The sequence below is a fragment of the Amblyomma americanum genome, chromosome 1, assembly GCF_052857255.1.
Source record: "Amblyomma americanum isolate KBUSLIRL-KWMA chromosome 1, ASM5285725v1, whole genome shotgun sequence".
In the NCBI taxonomy this organism is placed as follows: domain Eukaryota; kingdom Metazoa; phylum Arthropoda; class Arachnida; order Ixodida; family Ixodidae; genus Amblyomma; species Amblyomma americanum.
Genome location: NC_135497.1, coordinates 133,624,443 through 133,649,881, shown reverse-complemented (window position 1 = coordinate 133,649,881; position 25,439 = coordinate 133,624,443). Strand labels below are relative to the sequence as shown.

The 25,439-nt window shown below is 46.5% G+C and overlaps 2 protein-coding genes and 1 non-coding gene across 4 annotated transcripts in view; 1 reads left to right on the top strand and 2 right to left on the bottom strand.

Moving 5' to 3' along the window:
• Positions 1-21,370, top strand: part of CCAP (Crustacean cardioactive peptide) — an 88,982-nt gene extending 67,612 nt beyond the window's left edge. The window contains exons 2-5 of one of the 2 annotated variants that reach the window (XM_077646943.1): positions 3,221-3,327; positions 3,960-4,175; positions 10,196-10,316; positions 21,178-21,370. In XM_077646943.1, the coding sequence (XP_077503069.1) occupies positions 3,253-3,327; positions 3,960-4,175; positions 10,196-10,270 (366 nt within the window). In that variant the 5' untranslated portion in view covers positions 3,221-3,252 and the 3' untranslated portion in view covers positions 10,271-10,316; positions 21,178-21,370. The remainder of the gene's footprint in view (positions 1-3,220; positions 3,328-3,959; positions 4,176-10,195; positions 10,317-21,177) is intronic. The other variant, XM_077646942.1, reaches the window with a different exon arrangement.
• Positions 11,461-11,532, bottom strand: TRNAS-ACU (transfer RNA serine (anticodon ACU)). The gene has a single exon. It is a non-coding gene; the product is annotated as a tRNA-Ser (tRNA).
• A 10-nt stretch (positions 21,371-21,380) lies between the features above and the next one.
• The window catches only part of LOC144113692 (mitochondrial proton/calcium exchanger protein-like), a 45,478-nt gene continuing 41,419 nt past the window's right edge, over positions 21,381-25,439 (bottom strand). The window contains exon 12 of the mRNA XM_077646941.1: positions 21,381-23,492. Within this exon, the coding sequence (XP_077503067.1) occupies positions 23,301-23,492 (192 nt within the window). The 3' untranslated portion in view covers positions 21,381-23,300. The remainder of the gene's footprint in view (positions 23,493-25,439) is intronic.

The window sequence follows — 25,439 nt, the reverse complement described above, 5'->3', positions numbered from 1 at the left end:
ACTTCATGCCATGACTTCGTCCCACTGCTTACAAACTGCAACATCCGGACGTGCGAATTCCGGATGCTCGAGGGGATTACACCAAAAAACATTGCGTGGAAACGTGGATGCTGCTTTTGGGTTTCCACGGTAGACGTGCAATTATTTTTGGAAGATACACGCTTGGATTGGTGCAATATAACGATTCGTTTCCTTAAATTACATTGTATTCTTATCATGCCGCACCAACTGGCACGCAGATCCCAGTGATAGCAGAGGCGTGGCGTCTTTTGATCCAATGCCGCAGTACGGAAAAAATGAAATTAAGTAGAAATGAGATAGAATCGTCGTATAATCTTGGCCTTTGTTTTTGAAGCTGAAATTCACGGCTGAAAGTACAAAAGGGCATGGCTTTATCATTGAAATTCAGGGTGCCGAACATTACTGAAGCGTAATGACAATCGCAAGTTCTTTCTCGACAGCAACTTACAACACTCAAACACCGCCTTTGCACTTAACTGATTCGGGTGCTCTGCAAAAGCCACGGCGCTGATTTTAATTGCGAACTCTCTCCAAAATGTATGTCGGCTGTCTACCACTCCGCTTGCGCGACGACCATTCACAAACACATTTTTTGGAGCTCTCGCTGCGCCACACACAGTCTCGCCATTTCGCCGTGCGTCTGGAAGGCCAGTTATGCTCATGCGTGATGAGCCGAGTGACGTCAGAGCATGCAGCTGGTGTGCCGCGCCGCGCGCATCGCAGCTCGCTTCGCCAGTTGTGCGCATGCGCGAGGAGCCGAGTGACGTCACAGCTGGTGCGACTTACTGCGCATGCGCAAGGAGAGGGGACGCGCTGCGGTGTGAGTATAATGGTGTCTTCGACTGGTCAATTTAGATCGCTCTAGAGCGCTCTGAGAGACGACCGCATATTCGGCTGGTCGAAGCATTCGGCTGATCGAAACATTCGGCTGGTCCTTTCTGAGTGCTCGCCTTCAGCTTAGAGCGCTCTGACGCGCTCCGAGAAAAAAGTCTGAGCGGCTCCGAGATGAGTTCAAGTGACAAAGCCACTACCGCCATTTCACGAAAGCGGTGCGAGGCCTCGGCGTCCATACGCGTAGGCAGAAGCAAATGTTGGCTTTTTGACGCAGTCACGCAGCTGTATTGTCCTTGCTATGTTGTGTTTTGCGGGTGCCGCGCTGTGTGAGGCAAAATGTCCAAGAGGCGCCGGATAACTACGCTAGGAACGCGGTCTGTGTTGCTGTCACATAACAGCGATTCCAGCGGCAGCGCAGACGAGGAAGACAGTGCTACCTACTAGGCGATGTTCGAAAAATGGGTGTCCCACGGGGCGCTCATTTTTGCCTGAGGCGGAGGGCCGGGGTAGCGATCGGTACAAACTAAGCGGCGACCGCGATGCAGACTGTGTGCGACCACGTGCGGCTACTGTTGCCGACAGCAGAGTTGCCGCGTAGTGGTTACGGAAGTTACGTCTCCTCCTGCTTCCGCTCTAACAACTCACTGACCATTCAGCTTGACTAGTCTCGCTGTGCGCTCAGAGCAAGAGCCGCTCCCACTCTGCCAGATCCTAACCGGATCACGGCAGCGACCAGTCGAAGACACCATAAGACGGGTGTGATGCAGTAGCGGAGAGCCATTGCCATGGAGAAGGAAGCCGTTCAGCGGCTTCGCAAACATGATAAGCTCCACTCGTCGGACCCTGAGGTTGTGGCCTGGGAGCTGGCTGTCGGGAAAAGGAAGAACGATCGGTGCAATGCCAAGAGAGCAGCGGAAACGCCTGAGGAGTGAGAAGAGCGCCTATCCAAGCTTTGGCCCAGCTGGGTGAGCCGTCTTCCGGGGACGTGAAGGCTCGCCGCATGAGCGACCACGTGATCAGACTGACTGAATGTTCCGGTGCGATGCACGCGTCGACGTCCTAACCACTGGGCTACCGCGGCAGAACCCACTTTCATGACCTGCGAATGCGATGCCACCCTGACCTCTGGGAGACATGTGTAATTTTCTTTCCTTAAAACCAATTACCATTTCATTTTCCTTCCCTTACGTAAGGCCGCGGTTCGGGTCTGGGTTTCCACGACAGGCGCGTCGCATGGATCACGCCTTTCGTTCCGATGAACACATCAAAGTGCACGGGCGTTTTATGAAAATTTGGTTAGGGGGGAGGGGGAGGGGGAGGAAATGGCGCAGTATCTGTCTCACATATCGGCGGACACCTGATCCGCGCCGCTGCAGCTCTCGCTACGTATACCCTGGCATAGCTGAGCTGAGCCACTGTCAATTTTTTTTTTCTTCGACTGCAGTTCGTCGGCTGACAGATTCAAAAGAAAAACGTTCGTCTGATAGGAAGCGGTCACCATCGACGAAACAACGTGTTCGATCGCGCATTTAAAAAACAAAATTCTTTATGCAAGCTCATCACAGGTGGAGCACTCATGCAGCCGCCTTATTGGTTCGAGCGAGGCACCCCTGAAAATCGCCAATCATCTTCAGCGTCTCACAGCCTCAAGCTGGCCTCTCAGGATGAACTACGACGGCCATTAGCGGGTCGCTTATAATTCGTTAGTAGGTCGCTTATATCTCGTCTTACCCCGGCAAGGAGGGAGAATATAAGATTAACTATTAACTCGCCGCGGTGGCCCAATGAAGGCAACGGGATCGAATCCCGACCGCTTCTATGGAGGCAAAAGTAAAAAGACTCATCCGGAGCCCTTCACTAGGCCGCTCTTCATAGCCCATATAATGTTGTTACAATTTAAAAATCCAATTACTCAATCAGTAATCGACATCATACAGATCGCATTGCGCAAAGCATGGCAAAACGCAGCACCAACTTAAGTGGTAAAGGCCTTTTATCTGTATTCAGGTTCGAGTGCATTGAGGGAACAAGCGCAGCGCGTAAGGCACGTGTCATGGTGAGCTTCGTCAAGTAGTACTTAGCGCTGTTCACAATGCGGAGGGCCCAAAAATTTCAGCGAGGGCGGCGCCGAGGCTTGAACATTGCCTCAGAATTTTAACACGAAAATATTGCGGAAAACATGGTTAAAAGGTTTCGCGAGTTATTCTGGGGTGCGCATCAGTTTAAACAACGTCGCAAGAGATCTTCGCAATATATCTGAAGAAAACTGACAGAAAACATTTTCTCAACTTTCTATATTCTTATTCCTTTTAAGCTGAACGAGCAGTCGGAGATCGCCTCATTGCTCAATGCATGTTTCTCGCAGGTTCTAAGTGCGCAAGGCCGGCGTCACCGATCATGTCTGCGACTGGACTGTTCCTTTTCTGCGCCCTCGTATTTTCCGCCTCCTTGACGGTAGCACAAGAGAAGCCGGTGAGTAGAGCCGCTGCGAGCGGCGAGCAACGATGCTCGGGAAGGTGACTAATTTTCACGTCGGCACCAACGTGTGACTGGGGAGACCCCCTTGCATTTATTTACCACAATTTGGCGCCATGTTTCGGATTACTTAGTGCAGTTTATATGGGAGTGATGTGCTGTGGAACAAGTCTGCATTTTCCTGGCTGATTTTCACAGCCAACTTTTTTTGTTACTACAGAGCGAATAGTTTTAACAGCACTGCCACGTGCCGTTCAAATTTCCCCGCCATGCCCTCTGCCGACGCCACAGGCGACACCACAGACAAACCACGAGGGCCAAACGGCTCCGCACACTCCTGTGGAATTTGGTATGGTTGCATTTAAGGTCCCAAAGAGCGCAAAGTATTGCTGCTGTTGCTGCTAAACACTCATCTAAACACAATAATTCTCACAAACTCTGAAACACTGCTTAGCGCCCTGTACTGCTGTAATAAGCATTATTTTGTTTCCTTGGCTCAGGTAAAAGGGCATAGCGACCGTCGATAATTCTGCAGCTGCTGTCAACTGCTTACCAAATTCACAGTGGTGCATTTGACTGGTCGCTTGCCTGCGCTGCTTTCCTATCCGCCGTGCCTATTTAATGTCCAGGATGAAGCGACCGATGAGCGTTTCTCGCCGGAGCAGAAGCGGCCTTTCTGCAACGCCTTCACGGGCTGCGGAGGCAAGAGGTCCCAGTACAGGACGCGCAACTTACTGTCCCGACTGCGGCAGAGGGTCCTGAACGAAGCGGCTCGGAGTCAGCAGCGCTACCGGCACCAGTTTGCTGAAGACGTCGGCAGCCGCGGTGGTTTCGACGTGGACGATGTAAGTGGTCTATGTGGGAGTGCTAGCTCGACGTTCGTCGAACAAAGTGATGCAGGCGTGTCTCTAGGCCGAAAAACGGCAAGAAGCATTCTTGGCGGCCTGGCATGTCTTCTTGTGATAGCTGCATTATTATGTCATAACTGCTTCGTTTATCTGCTGGCTGGTCAATGAAAATGTTATGCAGGTGGTACCAAGACACATGCATCGGTGCGAGGGTGCTTTCAAGAAGGCGTCGTTCGCAGTCATATCATCTGGGCAGGCTGGGAAGGAAGCACCCTCGGGGGAAGGAGGTAGTTTTTTCTTCTTTAAAGGGGTCCTGCAACACCTTCTGAGAACAGCATATAAACTCGCTCAGTCGGTACATGGTTTTGTCATGAACTGCTGAGCCAAATTGTACCCTTCTACTCGCCAGAGAACCCGCAATCATGAGCAAATGTTCGAGAACTCGAGAACCCTGTCTGGAGACTTTTTCATGCTCGCGCCTTCGTCCGTTTCACTCGCCTGCGTATCTCGTTTAAGGGACGGCCATTATTTAGACTCTTTCAGACGTCACGCAGCTACCATGGCCGCAGCCAGTCAGCCGCGTCGCTCCGGCGGGTCAGGAAGCTCCGCCCCCGAGGAATTCCAGCGAGCCGGCGGAAGGGTCGTGTGGGTGGAGCTGGCGTAGATTTTTCTACCTTTCAGCGTGTAAGGAATGACGAGAGGAGAGGGAAAAGAGCGAAAATTCTGACATTCAAACTTTGACTGCAGGTAACTCAGCTTCTAACAAATGAATTAAAAAATCCTTGCTGGAGGATATTCACGAAGAGGATATTCTTTTAACATCCCAGGCATACCGCGAATTTATTAGAGCCCCTTTCAGAGCCCCTTTAATGTCACACAGCGGTTATAAAACTGCTGAGTGGCCGTTTGCTTGTGAAAACAAATGCTTCGAAGTGTGCGTATGACTAGTGATCTTGGGATACGAATCGAGTATGCCAAGTCAGACACTTCGAGAATAGCGTTAAGAAAACGCGTACTTTGTTTCCACTTTGAAAAGTGTTCCCTCGAAATCTTATTCTTGTACGTCGTTTGATTATTTGAATAATTGTGCCCACCTGTTTCTCATATTTATGTCTTTAGAATGGGCCAGTGGGCAGTGAGCAGTAATTCATGTCCCAATCATGTCATTAATGTTTGGTTTATGGTTTGGTTTATGGGAGTTTAACGTCCCAAAGTGACTAAGGCTCTGAGGGACGCCGTAGTGAAGGGCTCAGGAAATTTCGACCACCTGGGGTTCTTTAACGTGCACTGACATCGCACAGTACACGGGCCTCAAGAATTTCGCCTCCATCGAAATTATACCGCCACAGCCGGGATCGAACCCGCGTCTTTCGGGTCAGCAGCCGAGCGCCATAACCACTGAGCCACCGCGGAGGCCCATGTCATCAATGTGTGTGAGTAGGCCAGTGGGTGAGTAGTACAGGGAACCTTTCTTAACGTGAGCCAAAAGTTTAAGGAAGGCCGCTTCATATGAAGGCATGAAATTGCAGCAGTATTGTTGATATTCGCATACAGCAAGCAGAAATACTCTTACTTAATTCGTGTGTAATTAAAGGGCTAACATTAAATAATTGATTTTTATGTCGTTACAAATATTAGAAACTCTCAAGTGGAAAGTTCTAGGGCCCCAATAAATTGGCGCGGTCATTATGAACGTAACCTTAATTTGAACGTTTTTTCTCCTCTGTAAAGTATGTGAATGAAACCTCGGAGGAGCACAGCTTCGTGGCCACATTAACGCGCTCTGACAGTGAGAGCGGCTGCGCAAGCTTTAGCGCGCAATGTCTACACTTCGGAATGGTGGGGGGGGGGGGGGGGGGCGCTGTCAGTCCTCGGGTGTTCAAAATGCGAGCTTCTGCCGCGTAAATTTCGTATTTCGCTTTGTGTTCAGAACGAGAAAAACACGCGTAACTACGTAATACCCATCGTGACCACGTAAGATGCACACTGCACGCATATTGCCGACGGTACGGGCAAGGCAATTTTATTTTTCTTTCTTTTTCGTAGTCCGCCCTAACGAATAAACTAATGTTGACAGCGCGCGAGGAATATCAGTAATCTTGCACAAAGCGCATTTCCCAACGCATTTTTCAAAGTAATGTCAAAGCGCCAGCGCACAGGAATGCAGAAGGCATGCCGTGAGATCAGGCACTGCGAAATCTAAGCGTCCCGGAGAAACGACTTAAAATTTAAACGAGCGCACTGCTATCAACGGGGGATGGAACCATTATGAATATTGCTGTTGATTTATGCACGTCCTTAAATACGCGCACATTCATGCGAGGAAGGTTTTGGGTTGCGAAAGCACAAACGTTTACTCCCGGCATGTCGATATCGCATATGTTATAGTTAGGCGTTGGACTTTGAGTACGAGTATCGAGTAGGAATTAGGCTCAGTCAAAAAAGAAAATTAACAAAGTGCGGGCGCCAGGTGCGTGGCGAGATGGTGTACCCCTGGATTAAGAATAGCGCAAATGCGTATTTTGAGGTATCTTGAGGCTGGGAGGCTCTATCTCTTAGCCATACGTTGTCTGCTAAGGCAGCTACCTGGTTAAGTAGATGTCTCCATTGCACTAGAAGGCATTATAGACGGATAAAACTCAATAACGAAGCGTAAGATGCACCTCAAAGGAGCCCTCTAGCCAATGGCGTCGACTGACTTTCATGAAGCCGCAGTTAATCTGATTAAACCGTGGTTATTCCCTTTTATTCTGCTACCCCCTGCGATTTCATGCTAGCAGGTCCAAGGGGATGGGTCAATCGGGAGAAGGGGATAGAGGAAGAATTGGTCGACGCCATTGGCTGGAGGGCCTCCTTTGAGGGGCATTTGCAGCTTCGTTCTTGAGTTGTATCCAGTTATAGAAGCCATGCATAAGTGTCACGAAAAAGTGTCATGTTCTGGCTGCCACAATGGTTAAGAGCAGTTCCATCGCTGTCGTCAGCACGCAGAACTCCTGATGCCACAACTCTCGCTGATTCCTCTCGCTCAAGCTAGCGCCAGAACCCAGATAACTCGGCGACCCTTCTTTCAGAAATTAACATTCACTTGCATTTTTGTTCAACGGTTCCGTAATTTATTTTTAGTTACTTTTTTTATTGGGTTTATCATTACCTTCTGTAAGCACAGCTATAAGCACTATACAGTGTTGTGCGTTTTTATCGTGAACACTTCAAGAAATTTCCCCGCCTCAACCGCTGGCTCATTTGCCGTGAAACTGCACACAGAGCATGCTTATTATGGTAACTTTTGTATCGTAGCAAGTTTCACGACGGTGCTTACTTAGTTGCGCCGTGCATGATGCGAAAACGTAATCGTCTACGTAGAGATCGGCAACCAAAACCCGCAGACGACGCTTTTTCGCTGAAGGGCGGCAGTGGCGCCATCTCTTTGCGGTAGCGCAAAGCGTCACGACAAGGCCGTCGAGGAGAGCGTTGCAAGCAGCGAGGGCCGTTTGAATATGCCGTTCCTGTCGTTTCGTCTGTTTCTACTGAAGCGCTTACAACATTTTCGACTAATTAAGCGGAAAAATATCAGAACAAATGATTTAACGAGGCTTTACCTTTTAAAGAATATTGTTTGCAATGCTCGCCTCGGCGGCCTTGTCGTGACGGTTCCCACTGCCCAAAACAGATGGCGCCACTGCCGCCCTTCAGCGAAAAAGTGTCGTCTGCGGGTTTTGGTTGCCGATCTCTACGTAGACGATTACGTTTTCGCATCATGCACGGCGCAACTAAGTAAGCACCGTCGTGAAACTTGCTACGATACAAAAGTTACCATAATACGCATGCTCTGTGTGCAGTTTCACGGCAAATGAGCCAGCGGTTGAAGCGGGGAAACTTGAGTCTTCACGATAAAAACGCACAATACTGTACAAGTAAACAGCGAGAATTTGTGCGTTAACGCTTCGCCAAGAAAATTTCCTCCTCCTTTCTTTTTCAAAGCACAGAAATGTTGAGGAGGCACTCAGAACAGTACCGCTGATATTTTAAACCCATGTCGACGAGAATATCGCCGCAAGACATCGTTTCGCTCTTTAAAGAGCACAGTGGGCATGACTGAGCACCTAAGCGCAGGAAGCCGACTCAATTCTAGGAAAGCTTTTGTCAAATTGTACTGGTAGATGCGTAGAACCGTGGCTTTTAATTTACGGCGAAACCTCGGAATCGGCCGCGCTTATTGGCAAAAGGACTAGACATCTCGGTGGAGAATATCGGATCACAGCTCTCACGAAGAGCTGCAAGAAACTGCAGCGTTACGTTCAACGCTGTCTATCATTTACTGGGTTGAATAAGAGAGCCTTTCCACAGAGAGCCCCCTTATAATGGTTTTATACCAGGCCGTCGTCGATGCTATTGCCCATTTTTGCCGTTTCTCAAGAGCACTGACGCCGTCATAGTTGTTTGTAGTTCGGCGCCTGTCCTGTTAGCTTTTGTGTTCGTCTTCGTCTTTTCGAGCTGCTCCCTGCATGCAGCAAGACCTACAAGCCCAAACCACAACTTTAAAACTGGTATGTCACATGGGTTACAACTACAGATAAAAAAACCATAAAAGCTTCCAGTATATATAGACTGTTTGACCACTCTTACGAGATATCTTTTGTGTTGTCCTGCTTTTCATGCGTTATATTTGTTACCTTCGAAATAAAAAAAACTAGTTGTGAGACGGCGCTCCTGTGTGCACTGAATTTATTTTCTGTCTTCGTCTGTTTGCGATGAGTTTAACTGTTAAGCCACTCCAACTCGCCCAGTTCAGAATCCTCTTGCAGTTACCATACTAATTACCTCCTATCGCTAGTTTTATCATTTCCGCCAGCGCTTCCACTATGATCGTTAAGAAATGATCATTGAAAACTAAACATTTTGACAGATTTACCTGTCTGTTTGGGTTTGAAGACTTATAATAAACTGCACATCTCCAACCAAAAATGTTAACTTTAACCCAACGTTTCGAAGCCCACTCGGCTCCTTCATCAGGGGTGACTGAGGGCATTAGCTAGCGTCTAAAAAAGCTTATTTTTTAAAGAATGACTTTCTGCCAACACCCGCTATATATACGTGCAATGTTTAAAAAGATGTAAAGCCAGCAGCATCTGAGCAACACTGTCGCGCCAAATAGGCGGGTATCACTACACATTGTTCACTACACCACAACTCTCGGCGGAAGCTCTGTCACCATGCAATATATACGACAAACTTGGGTGATGCTTAGCTCCGCCTAAGAGTGAAACACGATAAGGCCCTCTCTTTATACCATCCACATGACGGCATCACTCTGCACTGTTCTAGAGGCTTCCGTGCGCAAAGGCAACTTTTGACTCCGCTTCCTCAAGGAAGAACGATGACGTCACACTCACTCACAAGCGCTCCTGGTGGCCTCCGTGAGAAGTGCAAAGCTTCTGTCGTCGCCTCCGCGATCAACTCCGGCGGCGCGCCGCCGGAGCTGATCGCGGAGGCCACGCTTCTGTTCTCTAAGCTGCGCAAGGTCTCCGCTGCTGGTGTTCCTGGGATTTTTCGCGAACCAACGACGCGGCGGAGCCACGGCAGCCTCAGACTCTGGCGACGCCGACGACGGGGACGACGTCGGCTTTTCCGCCTCACGAGGCAAGCAGAGAAGCACCAATGAACACTGCGCGACCAATAGGCGTTAAATCTGCAGTTGTTTTTTTTCCAACACAGTGAACTCTAAAGAGCTGCTGCAGCTCTTTGAGAGCTTGACACGGGCCTTGTGAGACCGTTTTCACGGGTCTCGTGTGACATATGGACTAAATGACAAATGAACATTTTGTGTCCGCATGGGGCCACTTCTTGGACACACACAAAAAAAGTGACAATGATGGTAGGCCTAGTATTTTCATGGCGTTCGCAAATATTTCCCTGACCTCGCCTTAATTACGCCTCAGCGTCAATTTTGCTGCTATTGGAGGAATAATTGGAGGAACTTTGCCAACTAACACGCCTGTTTACATTGTCTCTTGCAGCTCCGGAACGGTGCCATACTCGTGAATCTGCCTGGCCTGCTGCGGAAGCGGAGGGCCGCTTTGGTCGGCCCATAGCTAGAAGTCTGCTGCGTTCACCACATTTCGAACATCATTAGTGCAGGTGCTGGCACACCTCGTGCGCCGTTTAAAACACGCACACACGCACGCACTGTACGCGTACCGCCAAATGCCCCCGGAAACTGTAGTGACCTTTCCTTAAAGGCTGATGTGGCAAATTCTGTCGCGTGAAGCCTAAAAATAGAATGCTGAAGTAAAATTTTAGTTAAAATGAAAGAGAAATGTTCTTGTTTTGTGTTAATATTAGTTTGTTGCGTATGCGACTAATCAGGCGAAGATAATTCGGAAGGAAAAGTAGTGTCCTCATTGCATAATTCCGGGTGTCTTCCTTGAAGAAAGACAGAATTTTAAAAAAATAGCAAAGAATTGTGCATGCAGCGGGATGAAAAGTGACGGATATTAGGCGATCGGTTAGGGCGAGCGGTGCATTTTATTTACATAATTTTCATGGTAAAACAGCGCGGAACAACACGAGGACGGAACAAGCACGAAAGTCAGCGCTTGTGCCGTCGTGTTTGTTCCGTCCTCGTGTTTTTCCGGGCTGTTTTACCATGGATAGTAGTAACCAACTTGCTCATCTTTCCGTACTTCTAAATCTCATTTTCAATTCGATATACTCTACATGATTGACGGACCCAAGCAGGATGGGCACAATATATATGTATAGCGACAAGAACAGCATAATATAGGCATAAAAACAAACAATACAAGCACACAGACAGCCGTTGCCATAAAACATGACGCCAGATTAAAAATAATTTCTCAATGACTGAAAATGCGCGAGATATTTCAGTTAGAAAGTTGCAGAACGTCTAATCAACCCATATAAGACGCAGTTTTTTTTTTTTTTTAAAGAGAAATCTGTTCAGAGCGCCTTTTTGAGGCTGTGAAAAAAGCGCGCAGTAGTGACCAGGCGATAGAGTACTGCGCAGCTTTACATCCCAAGCTAATAATAATAATTGGTTTTGGAGGGAAAGGAAATGGCGCAGTATCTGTCTCATATATCGTTGGACACCTGAACCGCGCCGTAAGGGAGGGGATAAAGGAGGGAGTGAAAGAAGAAAGGAAGAGAGAGGTGCCGTAGTGGAGGGCTCCGGAATAATTTCGACCACCTGGGGATCTTTAACGTGCACTGACATCGCACAGCACACGGGCGCCTTAGCTTTTTTCCTCCATAAAAACGCAGCCGCCGCGGTCGGGTTCGAACCCGGGAACTCCGGATCAGTAGTCGAGCGCTCTAACCACTGAGCCACCGCGGCGGGGCTCCCAAGCTGCACATCGGCTACGAGAGACGTCATAATGGAGGGCTCCAGAGTAGTTTAAAAGCATCTGTGGTTGTTTAACGAGCACTGAGATCGCACAGAACATTGGCGTTTCTGTATTTCGCCTCCACTGAAATGCGGCCGCCGCGGGCGGGATTTGATGCGGTGATATTGTGCTACAGTGCTATAGTACTTGTGCTCAGCAGCCGAACGCCATAGCCACTAAAACACCGCGATAGGTTACTCTACAGGCTCCCTACAGCTACAGGGTGAGTCCATACAGTAATTATAGACCAGGATTCATAGCAGAGCCAAAGCCGCTTTGGCCAAAGCTATAAGGCCTGCGGACGCAGAATATTGTGCAGTGATACACAGTGTCCATGTTAGATGTTTAGTTGAATGAGTAGCCTTCCGTAACAAGCTGACTTGTTCTTGCATGTTTACTTGCAAACTCCTCTGCAGGTTATGAGTAAAGTGATTTGCGTGGTCTCACTTTGTTTCTCGGCGTAATTTTTAACGCGAGAGCATTGAAAGGCTCCGTGGTCCCGAAAATCCGACGTCGGCGTTGTGAGCGAAAAATCACGAGCATGACTCTGGCAGGTGGTCCCCAGAGAGCAGCCTAGGCGGGCCACCCAGGTCACGTGTCCTTGAAGCGTCATCGCAACCTGTCCACCGGATAGTGAGCAAACTGTCCACTGTGGCAGGTGGCAGTTAAATTAATGTTTGGTCGCTCAGGAAGAGCAACCTGGGCCCCACAAGACCCACCGCTGGGAGTACGTCGGCCATCGCAGGGCAGTGGCGCATCGCTTAACCGCTGCGCCACTGCGCCAGGAGGGGTATGAAGACTCCCAGAAATCTATGAATGTAAAGTGGAGAATGACCTTCTGCCTACATGGGAATTAATTACGCTATCGCATCACACCCTCTAGGCAGAGCTTAAGTGTCCCCTGCAATTTTTTTTTTGAAGCGCTATGATTTGGAAAACATACCCGGTGCTTCAACCCGCCGCGGTGGCCCAGTGGTTAGAGAGCTCGGGTACTGATCCGGAGTTCCCGGGTTCGAACCCTACCGCGGCGGCTGCGTTTTTATGGAGGCAAAACGCTAAAGCACCCGTGCGCTGTGCGATGTCAGTGCACGTTAAAGATCCCCAGGTGGTCGAAATTATTCCAGAGCCCTCCACTATAGCACCTCTTTCTTCCTTTTTTCTTTCATTCCTTCCTTTATCCCTTTCCTTACGGCGCGGTTCAGTTGTCCAACGGTATATGAGACAGATACTGCGCCACTTACTTTCCCCAAAAACCAATTATTATTATTACCCGGTGCTTCAAAAAGCATATTTTTTTTTAAATCTTTGGCGGGCTTCCCTGAAACACCTGGTAGTTCTCTCGTGTGCATTAGAATAAAGAATAAAAAGATCAGTATATAATTGGCGAATATGCACTCGTCTATAATTAGAGTGGCACCAACAATACTGACACCACAGCGAAATTACTATCTGTAGCCAATAGAACCACAGCGCCGCGGTGGGCTTCGTCCTCGTAACGTTGGCCCGATCGAGGTAGCGCACCGCACCAAGAAAACTTGGCGTCCGCCTATACTCACAGTTGCGCTAGTTCCGCCGTAGAATGGTCGTTAAACTAATTGATTCCATTAGTGTGGTATATAGCTAGAATCGAGTGGTAAAAACCGCGCGATATGTTTTTAGTTCAAATTGGGTGCAAATCGTGTTATTCAGCAAAAATATTTATAATTGTTTTTTTTTCGGGTGCTGATTTTTTTTGTGACAAAAGACCACTTATTATAAGCGCTCGGTTTTATGCGAGGCACAAAATGTCCTATATTATTTCAATATTTCACGAACACATAGAAATGATTGGTTGCGCAAAAGTTTTCCACGAATTAATTTTTCTTTTCTATAACAATTATCTGCTACGCAGCACTTCGCGTGCATGCAAGGCAGCTGCCCGCCTTGTACATTGCGCAGTCATTTAACTGTGGTTCAGCGGTTAGGACACTCGGCTACTGAGCCGGAGTTCCCGGGATCGAAACCGACCGCGGGCGCCGCGTTTCGATGGAGGCGAAACGCAAAGGCGCCCGTGTGCTGCGCGATGTCAGTGCACGTTAATAATTGATTCCCAAGCAGCACAAGTAACTGGCCCAACATTGGAACTGTATTGGCAAAGCCGGCCCTACAGAGAACCAGGATGGGACCATCCTGTTGCAATATTGGGCCGATGACCTGTGCTGCTATAGGGTTAAAGGTACCAAGGCGGCCGAAATTATCCCGGAGCCCTGCATTACGGCACCTCGCTATCTTCTTTCATTCCCACCTTTCTCCCTTCCCTTACGGCGCGGTTCGGGTGTCCGACGAGATATGTGAGACAAACACTGCGCAACTTCCTTTAATAATAATAATAATAATAATAATAATAATAATAATAATAATAATAATAATAATAATAATAATTGGTTTTGGGGGAAAGGAAATGGCGCAGTATCTGTCTCATATATCGTTGGACACCTGAACCGCGCCGTAAGAGAAGGGATAAAGGAGGGAGTGAAAGAAGAAAGGAAGAAGAGGTGCCGTAGTGGAGGGCTCCGGAATAATTTCGACCACCTGGGGATCTTTAACGTGCACTGACATCGCACAGCACACGGGCGCCTTAGCGTTTTTCCTCCATAAAAACGCAGCCGCCGCGGTCGGGTTCGAACCCGGGAACATTGCAGTTTCACGACGGCGGTTTGACCAGAACAAGGTTCGTCACGAATTTCACTTGTGAATACTGGCACAAGTAACATAGTGTCCGCGACGTTGGAAGCCTCAGGTGCGGGTGGGGCCGAGTGCAGCGGGTATGCTGAGAAGCCGGACGCACCTCCTTTTTTTAAATTTTGACCGTCTAGATCAGCCGGCCCAAGCAAGAACTTTATTTAGATGCATTACTATTATAAACAAAGTAACAACCTCGCAAAAAAGTCTCGCTGCAGAAGACAAGTGCGGCAAGAAGCCATTCTCAGCCACATTCCTTCTGGTACACTCAGAGCCTGTAGTAAACGATGAATCATACCTTTCGTTGAACCCGCCGCTGTGGCTCAGTGATTAAGGCGCTCGTCTACTGAGCCGGAGTACCCGGGTTCGAACCTGACCGCGGCGGCCGCGTTTAGAATCTTTTGATGGAGGCGAAACGCAAAAGGCGCCCGTGTGCTGTGCGATGTCAGTGCACGTTAAATATCCCCAAGTGGTCGAAACATTCCGGAAGCCTCCACTATGGCACCTTCTTTATCCGTTCTTTTTTCACTCCCTCCTTTATTCCATCCCTTACGCCTCAGTTCGGGTGTCCACCGAGATTTGTGAGACAGTTACTGCGTCATTTCCTTTCCTCAAAAACCAGTTTTTAATCCTTCCCTTACGCCTCCGTTTGGGTGTCCACCGAGATTTGTGATACAGTTACTGCCTCATTTCCTTTCCTCAAAAACCAGTTTCCCAGGCGGGGGTTGAAACTATTTCCAGCGGATGTCAAAATTATTCAGGAGCCCTGCACTACGGCACCGCTCTCTTCCTTTCTTCTTACGCTCCCTCCTTTATCCCTTCTCTTACAGCGCGGTTCAGGTGTCCAACGATATATGACACAGATACTGTGCCATTTCCTTCCCCAAAAACCAATTATTATTATTATTATTCGCCCTTATTGCGCACTCTTGCATTAAGGAATCATGACTTTTGACGGTGTTAGTTATATGATCTATTGCATAAGAATTTTCTGCCGAATTGCCTTGGAAAACTTTCAGTTATGGCTAAGAATAACTGGAGCATATTGTTAGTCTTTTTTTCTCGACTTGCCAGGCAAAGGCTGCGCTGTGCGGCTTCTATCTGCGGTCGTCTTCGAGGTTCAACTCATCTAATCTGGTAGCCCTGAAGGGCTAAAATTGTTTAATTGTGCCGTAGATGGCGTGTACGTGCGTAGCGAATGATGCCCCTGCATGGGGCTCCACAAAAATAAAAACAAAGATAGCTACGGTTTAAATAATTGAACGTAAAGTACGTTCCGTTTGGAAATGGCACTTATATAAGGTGTTCGTAAACCTATGAACGCTGCGGCTGTTGCTGCAGTGACTCTTGACTGTGACGAAAGCCTTTCTTTTCTATAGACAAGAGTTGTCCGCAATAAAACAAATTCAAAAGTTCATTAAGCAACACAAAAAGCAAAAATGAAAGCAATGAAATAAAAGGCAGAAAAAAATGCGTGCTTTAAAAAAGCTTCGTCGTTAACTGCCGCGGTGGCTCAGTGGTTAGGGCGCTCGACTACTGATCGGAGTTCCCGGGTTCGAACCCGAACGCGTCGGCTGCGTTTTTATGGAGGAAAAACGTTAAGGCGCCCGTGTGCTGTACGATGTCTGTGCACGTTAAATATCCCCAGGTGGTAGAAATTATTCGGGAGCCCTTCACTACGGCACCTCTTTCTTCCTTTCTTCTTTCACTCCCTCCTTTCGCCCTCCCCTTACGGCGCGGTTCGGGTGTCAACCGATATACGAGACAGATACTGCGCCATTTCCTTAGCCCCAAAACCAATTATTATATTATTAACATTTCCTCAAATTAGGTCATGTCATATGAGATGTTAGGTCACCAGTTGGGCTAACTTTCCTCAGGAATATGCACAGAATATGCGCTAATGTTCGTTCGGCGTGTTCAGCTTTGTTCAGGAAAACGTACGTTCTCTGCCCTTCCATGTAGTTTACGTATACAGGGCGTTTCACCTAAGACTGCACAATTTTAAAAAGTAGGTTTTTTGAGTTAGAACAGCGCTTTTTGCAGCATAGCAATGTCAGCGATGCAAGACATCAAAATTCAGTTAAGACGTCCTAACTAGCAGGATGGTTAACAAAACTCTTCAACTATTACTGTTAGACTCTAATTATTGAGAGGGGTGTAGACCACCCTCATTAATATTCACATCAGTCTTTAGAATTTCGGAAACGCGATTACCCTCAGCGCTGTGGCCCAACAAATTTTGCCTATTTCGACAAGTGCACTGGAGAGGTTGCTTTGCCTGCAAATTTCTCGAAGCGCAGGTGCTCTGGCGCGATGTAGCGAAAATTTTTTGGGCTACAGCGCCGAGGGCAACTGAGTTTTTGAAGTTCTAGAAACTGATATGGATATTATTTACAGTAGGCTGCACGCCCCTCAATACTTAAACACCCTAACAGTAATAGTTGAAAAGTTTACTATTCAATATTAGTTAATCATCCTGCTAGTTAACTAGCACGTCTCAGCTATATATTTTGATGTACAACACCGCTTACACTGCTATGCCGAAAAAGCGCTCTTCTAACTCAAAAGGTCTATTTTAAAAATTGTGTAAAGTTTTAGGTGAAACACCCTGTATACCGACGAGCCCTTCACTCCGTTGCCCTTTTGTGTACTCTAGGAGGTGCCTTTTCGGGAAGAAATTGGGGTTAACTAGAAGTCCAAGAAATGTGTTCGCGGTGCAGGAATCGGGTAAAATCGGTTTTTTACCCGAAAACGAAGGGTTCTGTATATAACTTACGTGCCTGGTTGCTCAGCCGACCGCCAACGACATTACTATAACTTGCACATTTTTTTTAGACACCGGGTGTTTCAGCCAAGCCTGCCAGTACTACTTAAAATGAGGCTTTTGCGTCATAACAATATACGCCAAGCGGTGGCGGACATTAGTTAGCTGGTTAACTAAACTCTGATAGGCACCTTTCGAAGTATTGAGTTAGGCGCATGGTGTAAAGATTTGTAGCTCGCTGTTAGTAATCGCCATATTAGTTTTTCGAATTTCTAAAACACGATTAAGCTCAGCCCTGGGCCGCAAGTAATCTCGGCCATGCCGGCGCGTCAAGCCGAAACCGCGCGTCAGCGGAACGCGCGCAGGCAGCCACTCCCATCACACGTCACTTGGCGGCACACGTGTCACATGACCTTTTCTGTCCCACTAGGGCTGCGCTGCCAGGGTGGGACGCGCCGTCGTCAAGTGACGCGCACCATGCGCGCACCGCCGAATGGCGTGCTGGTGGGTGGTCTGCGCGCGTTCTACTACTGCCGCGCAGTTTTGGTTGACGCGCCTTAATTACCAAGATGCGTTGCGTCACAGCGCCGAGCATGACCGTGTTTTCGAAATTCGAAAACCTGATTAGGAGATTGCTAACAGCGAGCTATAAATCTTTAATTATATCAAGCGCCTAACTTAATACTTTGAAAGGTAACTGTTTGAATTTAGTTAATCAGCGAACTAAGTTAACAAACGCTATTCACGTCTTTTCTAACGTCTGCCACCAATCGTACAATAGTGCTGCAAAAGCCATCTTGTTCCCTTCGCGGTACAGCGTTTACTTGTGCACGCTACTCTTAAAAAAATTGTCTGAGGTTTAGCTCTGTTTAACTCAAGTCGAAATGCGAAAGCTTCGTTTCCTCGGCACGTCGTCTACGCAGCGTCTTATTCCGACGCTCTCAAGAATTCAAAGCGGTCTCTTCCGCAGTTGAAGAGTCACTAAGGTAGGCGTCACTTCTAGCCGCATCTGCGTTACGACGCTTCTCGAGTCTTGAGGCGCGTTCTTCTGGCGTCTCTTGAGCGCGTTGTCTCTTGCTCGCTTCGTTCTGTCGTTGTTGCGTCTCTTAACGCGCTCTCCATAACGACTACAATATGCACGCCGTTTAGCTAAACGTTGTTCCCGCTCTTCATCCGTTTCTTCCGCACGCCGCCGTTTCTTAGCTGCAGCACATCGTTGCAGCTTCACCTCATACACATCATCCGACATACCGTGGAGGATTCGCTGGGACGACTGCGACGAGCCGAGTTGGGGGGCCGCTTTTCCACAGCTAGCATGACGTCACGTAGAGCGAGCGCCTCCCCCACGGCAGCGGCGCGTGGAGGATTCGCTGGGACGATCGCGACGAGCCGAGTTGGGGGGGCCGCTTTTCCACAGCTGGCATGACGTCACGTAGAGCGAGCGCCCCTCGCGGCAGCGGAAGCATGGATTCGCTGGGACGATCGCGACGAGCCGAGTTGGAGGGGGGCCGCTTTTCCACAGCTGGTATAACGTCACACATAGGTCACGCTAAAGGTCAATGATGGATTCTCCGGGACGACGGCCAAGAGCGGAAACCTCGAGCAGTATTGCTTTCGCAATAAAAACAAACAAGTGTTTAGCGCTGTTTACACCTGCTGGACAGAATGGCAGGGCCCCATCGTGTCCAGAAAAAAGAACCGCTTTTTCAAAACAAAACTAAAGATAGACATCGCGAAGGTTCGTGCGGCGCATAGAAAGCCCGTCTGGTGCTGTCACTTTTTCTTCTCTGACGCGGTAAAACGTTTTCTTAAGTGACACTGTGCCTAATTTTTAGTCGCAGAAACAGCTTCAGATGATAAGAAAAATTGTGCATAAATGTGATTGATACAATAATGCTGCAGTTTGACGAGCGCGGAATTGTGCGGCGTGCGCGAATTTCTCATGGTTTTGGGCTATTCATGCTATTTTTGTTAAATGGGGGTTCTGAATAAACAAAAAATTTCAAATTTTTTTCCACAGAACATAATGTGTGTCTGAAACGGTTGCACTTCAGAGGTTTTAAACATCACTGGTAGGCTTGGCAGAAACACGCTGCACATAAATCCTTGGCTCACTATACACGGGGCTCTGTGCACTTCCAAAGCATAGTACAGGTAGCTCCAGTACAAAGGGAACACATTATCAGATTTCAGCCAGTGATTTCTCCAAGCAGATCAGTGAAAGGCACCCTTTTTCCTTTGTTCTAGATAGTATTTTCAACTTCAGCGTAGGAGTTAGATTTTGTTTTTGTGTGCAAACAGACTGCTCCATTTCATACCGAAGGGGCCTGTCTGCACTAATACTGGCTATAATCACACTGAATTAATTTCGCAATGATATCCCTGTAAAAGTTCAGACTTAGCACAGGGCTGCCCATTCTTTTTACATGCACCAGCACTTCACGCTGCTTTTTCAAAATCATTTCATAACATTCGATGAAGCGCCCATTTTAACACTTAATTAGGAAAGGAACATATCAGGGGGCTATTCGTCCTGGCCGCACTCTACTATGACGTGGGCAGAATTGCAAGCCAGATTGGCGTCCTCGAGTAAACAGCAGCAACAAGGTATAGACAGCGTTCCTGGCAGGAAAGGTGCACCACTAAGGCAAAGTATTTTGTGGACTGTACGAAGCTTCAGCTGTTGTTTCTGTTGTTGATGGCGAAATTTGTGGCACCAAATTAGGCAATGGAAACCCAGAAAGTTCTGCACACAGCGTGCCTTAACTCCACAAGGATGTACAGTATGTGCAGTGCAAAGAGATGCAAGGCCACGGCAAAAAATCGCAAAAAGCCCTATTATTTCCCATGCGTTCGTAAGTCCAGACATTATTTATTCCTAGCCAAACAAAACTGTCACACAGGCCAAAAGGCAATCAGCATACACGGCTATTACCAAGGAAGGCGCTCTTGGTGCCAGGTTGGAAGAGATACCAAAAAAGGAAAAGACAAATCAAGTGGGACCTGTCAACCACACTCGCTTAATGTCGACACCATTCCTATACAACATATTATAGCACTTACAACTATAACAGTATATAATAATCATTAGCCAACATGAGGGAACAATCAACAGAATTTTTCGGGCTAGGAAGAAAGCCCCTCCCCATCAAACGCGCAAGTAAGGACCAGGTTTTTTCAAAGCAACTAACTAAAGAATTTAAGCAGCTGCGGAAATCGACAAAAAGTCCCCAAAGGAATTGGGCACTAAGAGCAAGATTGAAACAAAAGGTATGCGTTGCCCCTGCAGTTTGGGCAGACTGCCTCTGCATGTGCAATGGCATGTGATTAGCATGCAGAAAACAAGCACATAATAAACTAGTTTTGATGAAAGGGTGCAGTAACTGTCTCACTTGTTGGTGAACACCCGAACCATGCCATGAGGGAAGGGACGCAGGTAGTGAAAGGTGCCCTAGTGGGGTGCTCTGGAATAATTTTGACCATCTGGGGACCTTAAATGTGCACCGACACTGCACCGCACACGGGTGCCTATTGCTTTTCGCCTCCAATGAAATGCAGCTACTATGGCCAGGAATGAACCCAAAGTGCTATGTGGTCTGTTCCCCTCTCCCGAAAGCTTTGTTTAGCACTGGAGAAAGGAATGGAAACAACAAATTTTTTGAAAGGCAGTACTCAAGCCCCATGAGTATTCTTTTAGGGCAATGCACTTACGTAACTAGAATTCTAAGCCAATAGCAATGGTTAAAAAAAGTCTTGTCGACAGAAGAATGAGGAAAGTAAAATTATTCAGTCCATTTTGAAGGGTAGTCCCAGTGGGGCAAGTTGCATATATTGTTTATGGTTTGCATGTGCAACCTCCAGCATACTGAAACTAAACGAAATGTTTGCTGTACACACGAAGTTCTTGGTCGAGCACCGTTTTAATATGCGGAAAACCCTCCTATTTCAACAATGATGCACGCATCACCAGCAATGCCATATAAGCTGCTCATGAAGCATTAAATATGCACAAAAATAAAAATGAATAAAATTCTCAGGCTGAGTGTTGTAAACCTACACCAGGCTGTTTCTGACTCTGGCCAAAGACAGCCACACATCACCATTTCAGGTCCAGGCTGGCATCCTGATGCTTTGCCGCAGATGGTGCCAGTTGTCCTTGGCCATGCCTTTGAGCAACGCCTGCAACTTCTGTGCTTTCCAGCCAATGCAGCCATGCATCCAGACAATGCTGTTGCAGGCCTGCTGCCACCTACACCTGTTTTGCAACCGAAGCTACGCTCACCCCAATAAATATTTCTTTCAAAGACAAAATGCTTGACATTAAGATTCATTCAATGAATATAATTCATACACTTGTGAGCAGTCATTTATAAATGCATACACAAGAATCGAAGCCTAAGGCTGTACAACATGTCTCTCCTGGAGCAAGATATAGAAAAGGCAGCCGTTTTGTAAAAGTGACATGCAAGAAGTGCTGCTGTGAAGCCTCCTCCATCAGACGAAACTGGACAGCTTTTGTAGTTCAGTACACTTTACCACATGCCTTTACGCAGAAAGTATAGTAAGACTGTGAAATCCGGGATTATGATAAGGGTACTCGTAAAAGATGGCCTTAGTACAGCTGCCATCGGACTTAACCCAAACCCAAATATATAAATTACTTTAAGTGGTCTAATGCAATTAACACGGGCTTTAGTAAGTAAATGTTAAAAGTTCAGGAAATAATAATGACCTGGCCACCACACACCTAGTACTAGCACTGAAAAGCCGAAGATTGATAAACAGCAGAAATACAAAGGTAAATGAAGCATGTTCAGGTTATGTGTGACAGCTGCTGCAAAGCACTGCAAATGGAACAGAACAGCAAAAAATTAACATCTGGCCTATGAAATAGCAAAATTTAAGCATATCAACGTATTTAAGCGCAAATGTTAGTGCCATTGTTAAAGCACTACTTCTGCCACTCGCTGATACCCAGACCTGTATTATAAACAGAAGAATAGGCTAAGCAACACCGGAAAAAAGTAACAAACCAAAGCAGGCTGCTATTTCGGGGAATAACACAAGGAAGAGGCAAGCAATGAACTCAAGATGCCCAGTGAGATATTGTCTTCAATACAGAAATGGGATTCTAGCACAAAAAACATACTAAATTACACATTTATTTAATAACATTAACAACATTTTCAATTCAAACAAGCATAAAACAGATAAACATAGTTCAGCAGTTCTATGCCATGTGCGCATTTATTAATTAGCATGTGAATCATCCCTAGTGATAATACATTCCTCTTTGAACAAGATGTCTAGCAATTACCCTCCTGCTTATCCATAACCACAAAAGACTTTCAGCACACAGTGGGATTGCAATCACAGAGTCCATAGAACAGGCAAGCACTAGCACTAACCAGCATAAAAAATAATGCATGTGTGTGGTTCAAACATATAGAGTTTAATAGAGTTTTAAAACATGCTCGTCTTATAATTGATTTTACAACCTTGCATGCCAGAACAAAATTTATGAAAAGAACAACAATAAGTGGGAAACTGTATTTTGCAAAAAAAGAACTAGTAATCCAATAAACAGCACACAACAATGCTGTGTAGAAAAGCAGAAATGCTTTACACTAGCAGAAAACATAACTCTCACTTACAGAAAAAAATATTTTTAAGCAGCTGAATCAATAAACGTATACAACATGAACTAGGCAAATACCGCATCATTTAAGGCAACTCCCTTCAGTACAGCATCATCCTCAACTTCTTGCCAGAATGCTGACATCCTTTTACCAGGCATGACCTGAACAATTTTACAGTCACATGCACAGGATCCATGAAAAAAAAAAAAGAGAGACCATACAACAAGAAAACACTTGTATATCACACCTCAAGGTGTCACTGATCCGAAAGTTACGTAACTATTGATTTCCGAAAGTTACGTAAGTATTGTTCCTACAGGCAGACTTTTCTGCCATGCTTTGTAAGGACAGTAGAGCCCAGTCATCTAGATGAAGATTTTATCACGTCTCTTCCACTTGAAGGAATAGCTGACACCAACAATCTTTGTATACCTTTCCACATGCACACACGGTTAACAAAGCCATTTCAGACAAAGCTTTTAACTGCCTGCCTTCAAACAACCATAAAACTAAATGAAAAAACACTGCTGTATGAGCTGTTTCTCAAGGATAGTGTTACACTATATTACAATGCCAATGCACCCAGAGTGCACTACGTGTTTTTGTTTTCATGCTGCTGCTCTTTATGCTCGGAAGAGGGCGGTTGTGCTGCAGCATCAGTACTGGCTGCCTGCTGTTCTTTGTTCTTGGCCTGCAGGACTTCTTCTTTGATGAGAAGTTCAATGATCTCCTTCATCTGAGCTGGGCTCACCTTGACATTCTCGCGGCCAAGAGTGTCAATCACCTGCACCCGCAAAGACACCTGCTTCAGTGTACAGCCCTTGGCATACAGTTTGTAGCGATGTGCGGTTGCAAATATTTGGTTAAAAAGCAAATACAAATAAAAACTGAGTGAGAATTGAACAGAACATTATCAAACATACATACTATTAGCTTAAATTACAAATTAAACACTTTTCACTAAACATAGTAATAAAAAGAAGCTGATATGCAACACTGCAAAAATTTTATTTATGAACGCCCACGCAATTGTGCAGCATTAAAAATGCATCATATGATTTTGACTTAATGATTACATGAGAAGTAAGCTTAGAGTTTGTTGAGAAGGAATCCATGCCGTATAACAATCAGCTAGGAGAGATGCTCTTCTCCTTGTAACAACGGTACTATACACTGAAAAAAATAAATCATTTGCTAGGCTCATAGTAGCTGGTGGTGTAGCACCCAGTGGGCGAAAGGAATAAAACACCCATAGAATGGCCAAACAGCAGCAGCTTCAGCTTGGCGAGCAAGAAGTAGCTCGAAATTCCTTTCCGATTCATTCATAACCCCAGAAGAGAAAGCGCAAGCTGCCTGAGCCAGCGTATTTTTTTATGAGGTAATGCAAATTTGCCCATTGTGCCTTGGTTTCATTGTACTAACCTTCCTCGTTGAGCTCATTAAACCTTTTACAATGCTATGTGAACTAGTGCAGCAACTTGATTAGCAATATTTCCTTCTTGTACACGAACAACACTTCGATGATTTGGCTCCAAACTGTCGGAATTACTTGAATTCCGCACATGAATTTTGGTGCCACGTTAAATGCTCCCAAGAATGTTGGTCAAAAGTAATGGCATTGAAATTATGCTTTCTCTAATGTAGCAGGCTTCAGTTAGAACAAAAATTCCAGAAAATGTTTCACAGGAGCAGACTGTGTTGTGGTTACAGAAGCAGATTTCACTGCTGCAATGAGACAAGCACATACAACATGAAAATGAAAGTATGCCACTAGACATCTGTACCACACGACCCAGCATTGCACATGGAGCTCCACTCTACATGATGCAGTCAAGTAGGCTGGCATCACGCCTTCTTGCAGCATTTACTTCTATGTCCACTCATTTCTTGTCCTAACCAGCTTAAGAAAAAAGTAGCTTGCAGGTTCTAATACACAATTTTTTTCCTTTTTATCTAAAGGTTAACTTGAGAACACTGCAGGAGTGCATGCTTTCATACATGTGCAGTGATTCAACTGACTCTGATATTACTCGCCCATTCATGCACAGCCTTACATCTTCTATCATGGTGATCTAAGACGACATGTAACTTAGCTGGCAGCACTTCACTTGTTTCCTTTCTTGGAAGGTATGTACACCAAGGTACATGTTCATGCCCAGTTGAAAGCATCGTGGCTGTTGACAACAATGACGTGCAGGCTGCTCTGATACTCTCCATTTTTGATGCGCAAGCATGAAGCAGCTGCGCCAAAATTAGTGGCAAGTGATGTTGGGCATCAGCTTAATTGTATTGGCGGGCAATAAATTAAAGAAGTGATAGGCAGATGCAAGGTCTTTCACTACTGTGCACATGTGCCTTTGCTGCATACTGGCAACTGACACTGTGAGGAAAGATCAAGTTTACTTATGCAATAGTGCGAGACCTTGTGAATTTTAATAGAGAGAGCAGTTCTGAAATGCCATGTTGCATGATCATGCATGCAGGTGATGAAAGCTGTTATTCATCATTTTCAAATACCGTAAAAACCCGCATATAATGCGAACCCAAATATAATATGAGGTGAAGTTTTAGGGATGCGAAATGGGAAAAAAAAGCTTTGCCCGCGTATAATGCGAGTGACGAAAGCTCAGAGAAGACATTTATTCAAATCGCATCCCGCACTTCACTTCAATCACTTCCATCTTCAGCAGCGCTTTCTTTGGACATTTTTTTGTCCGACAAATCATCCCAA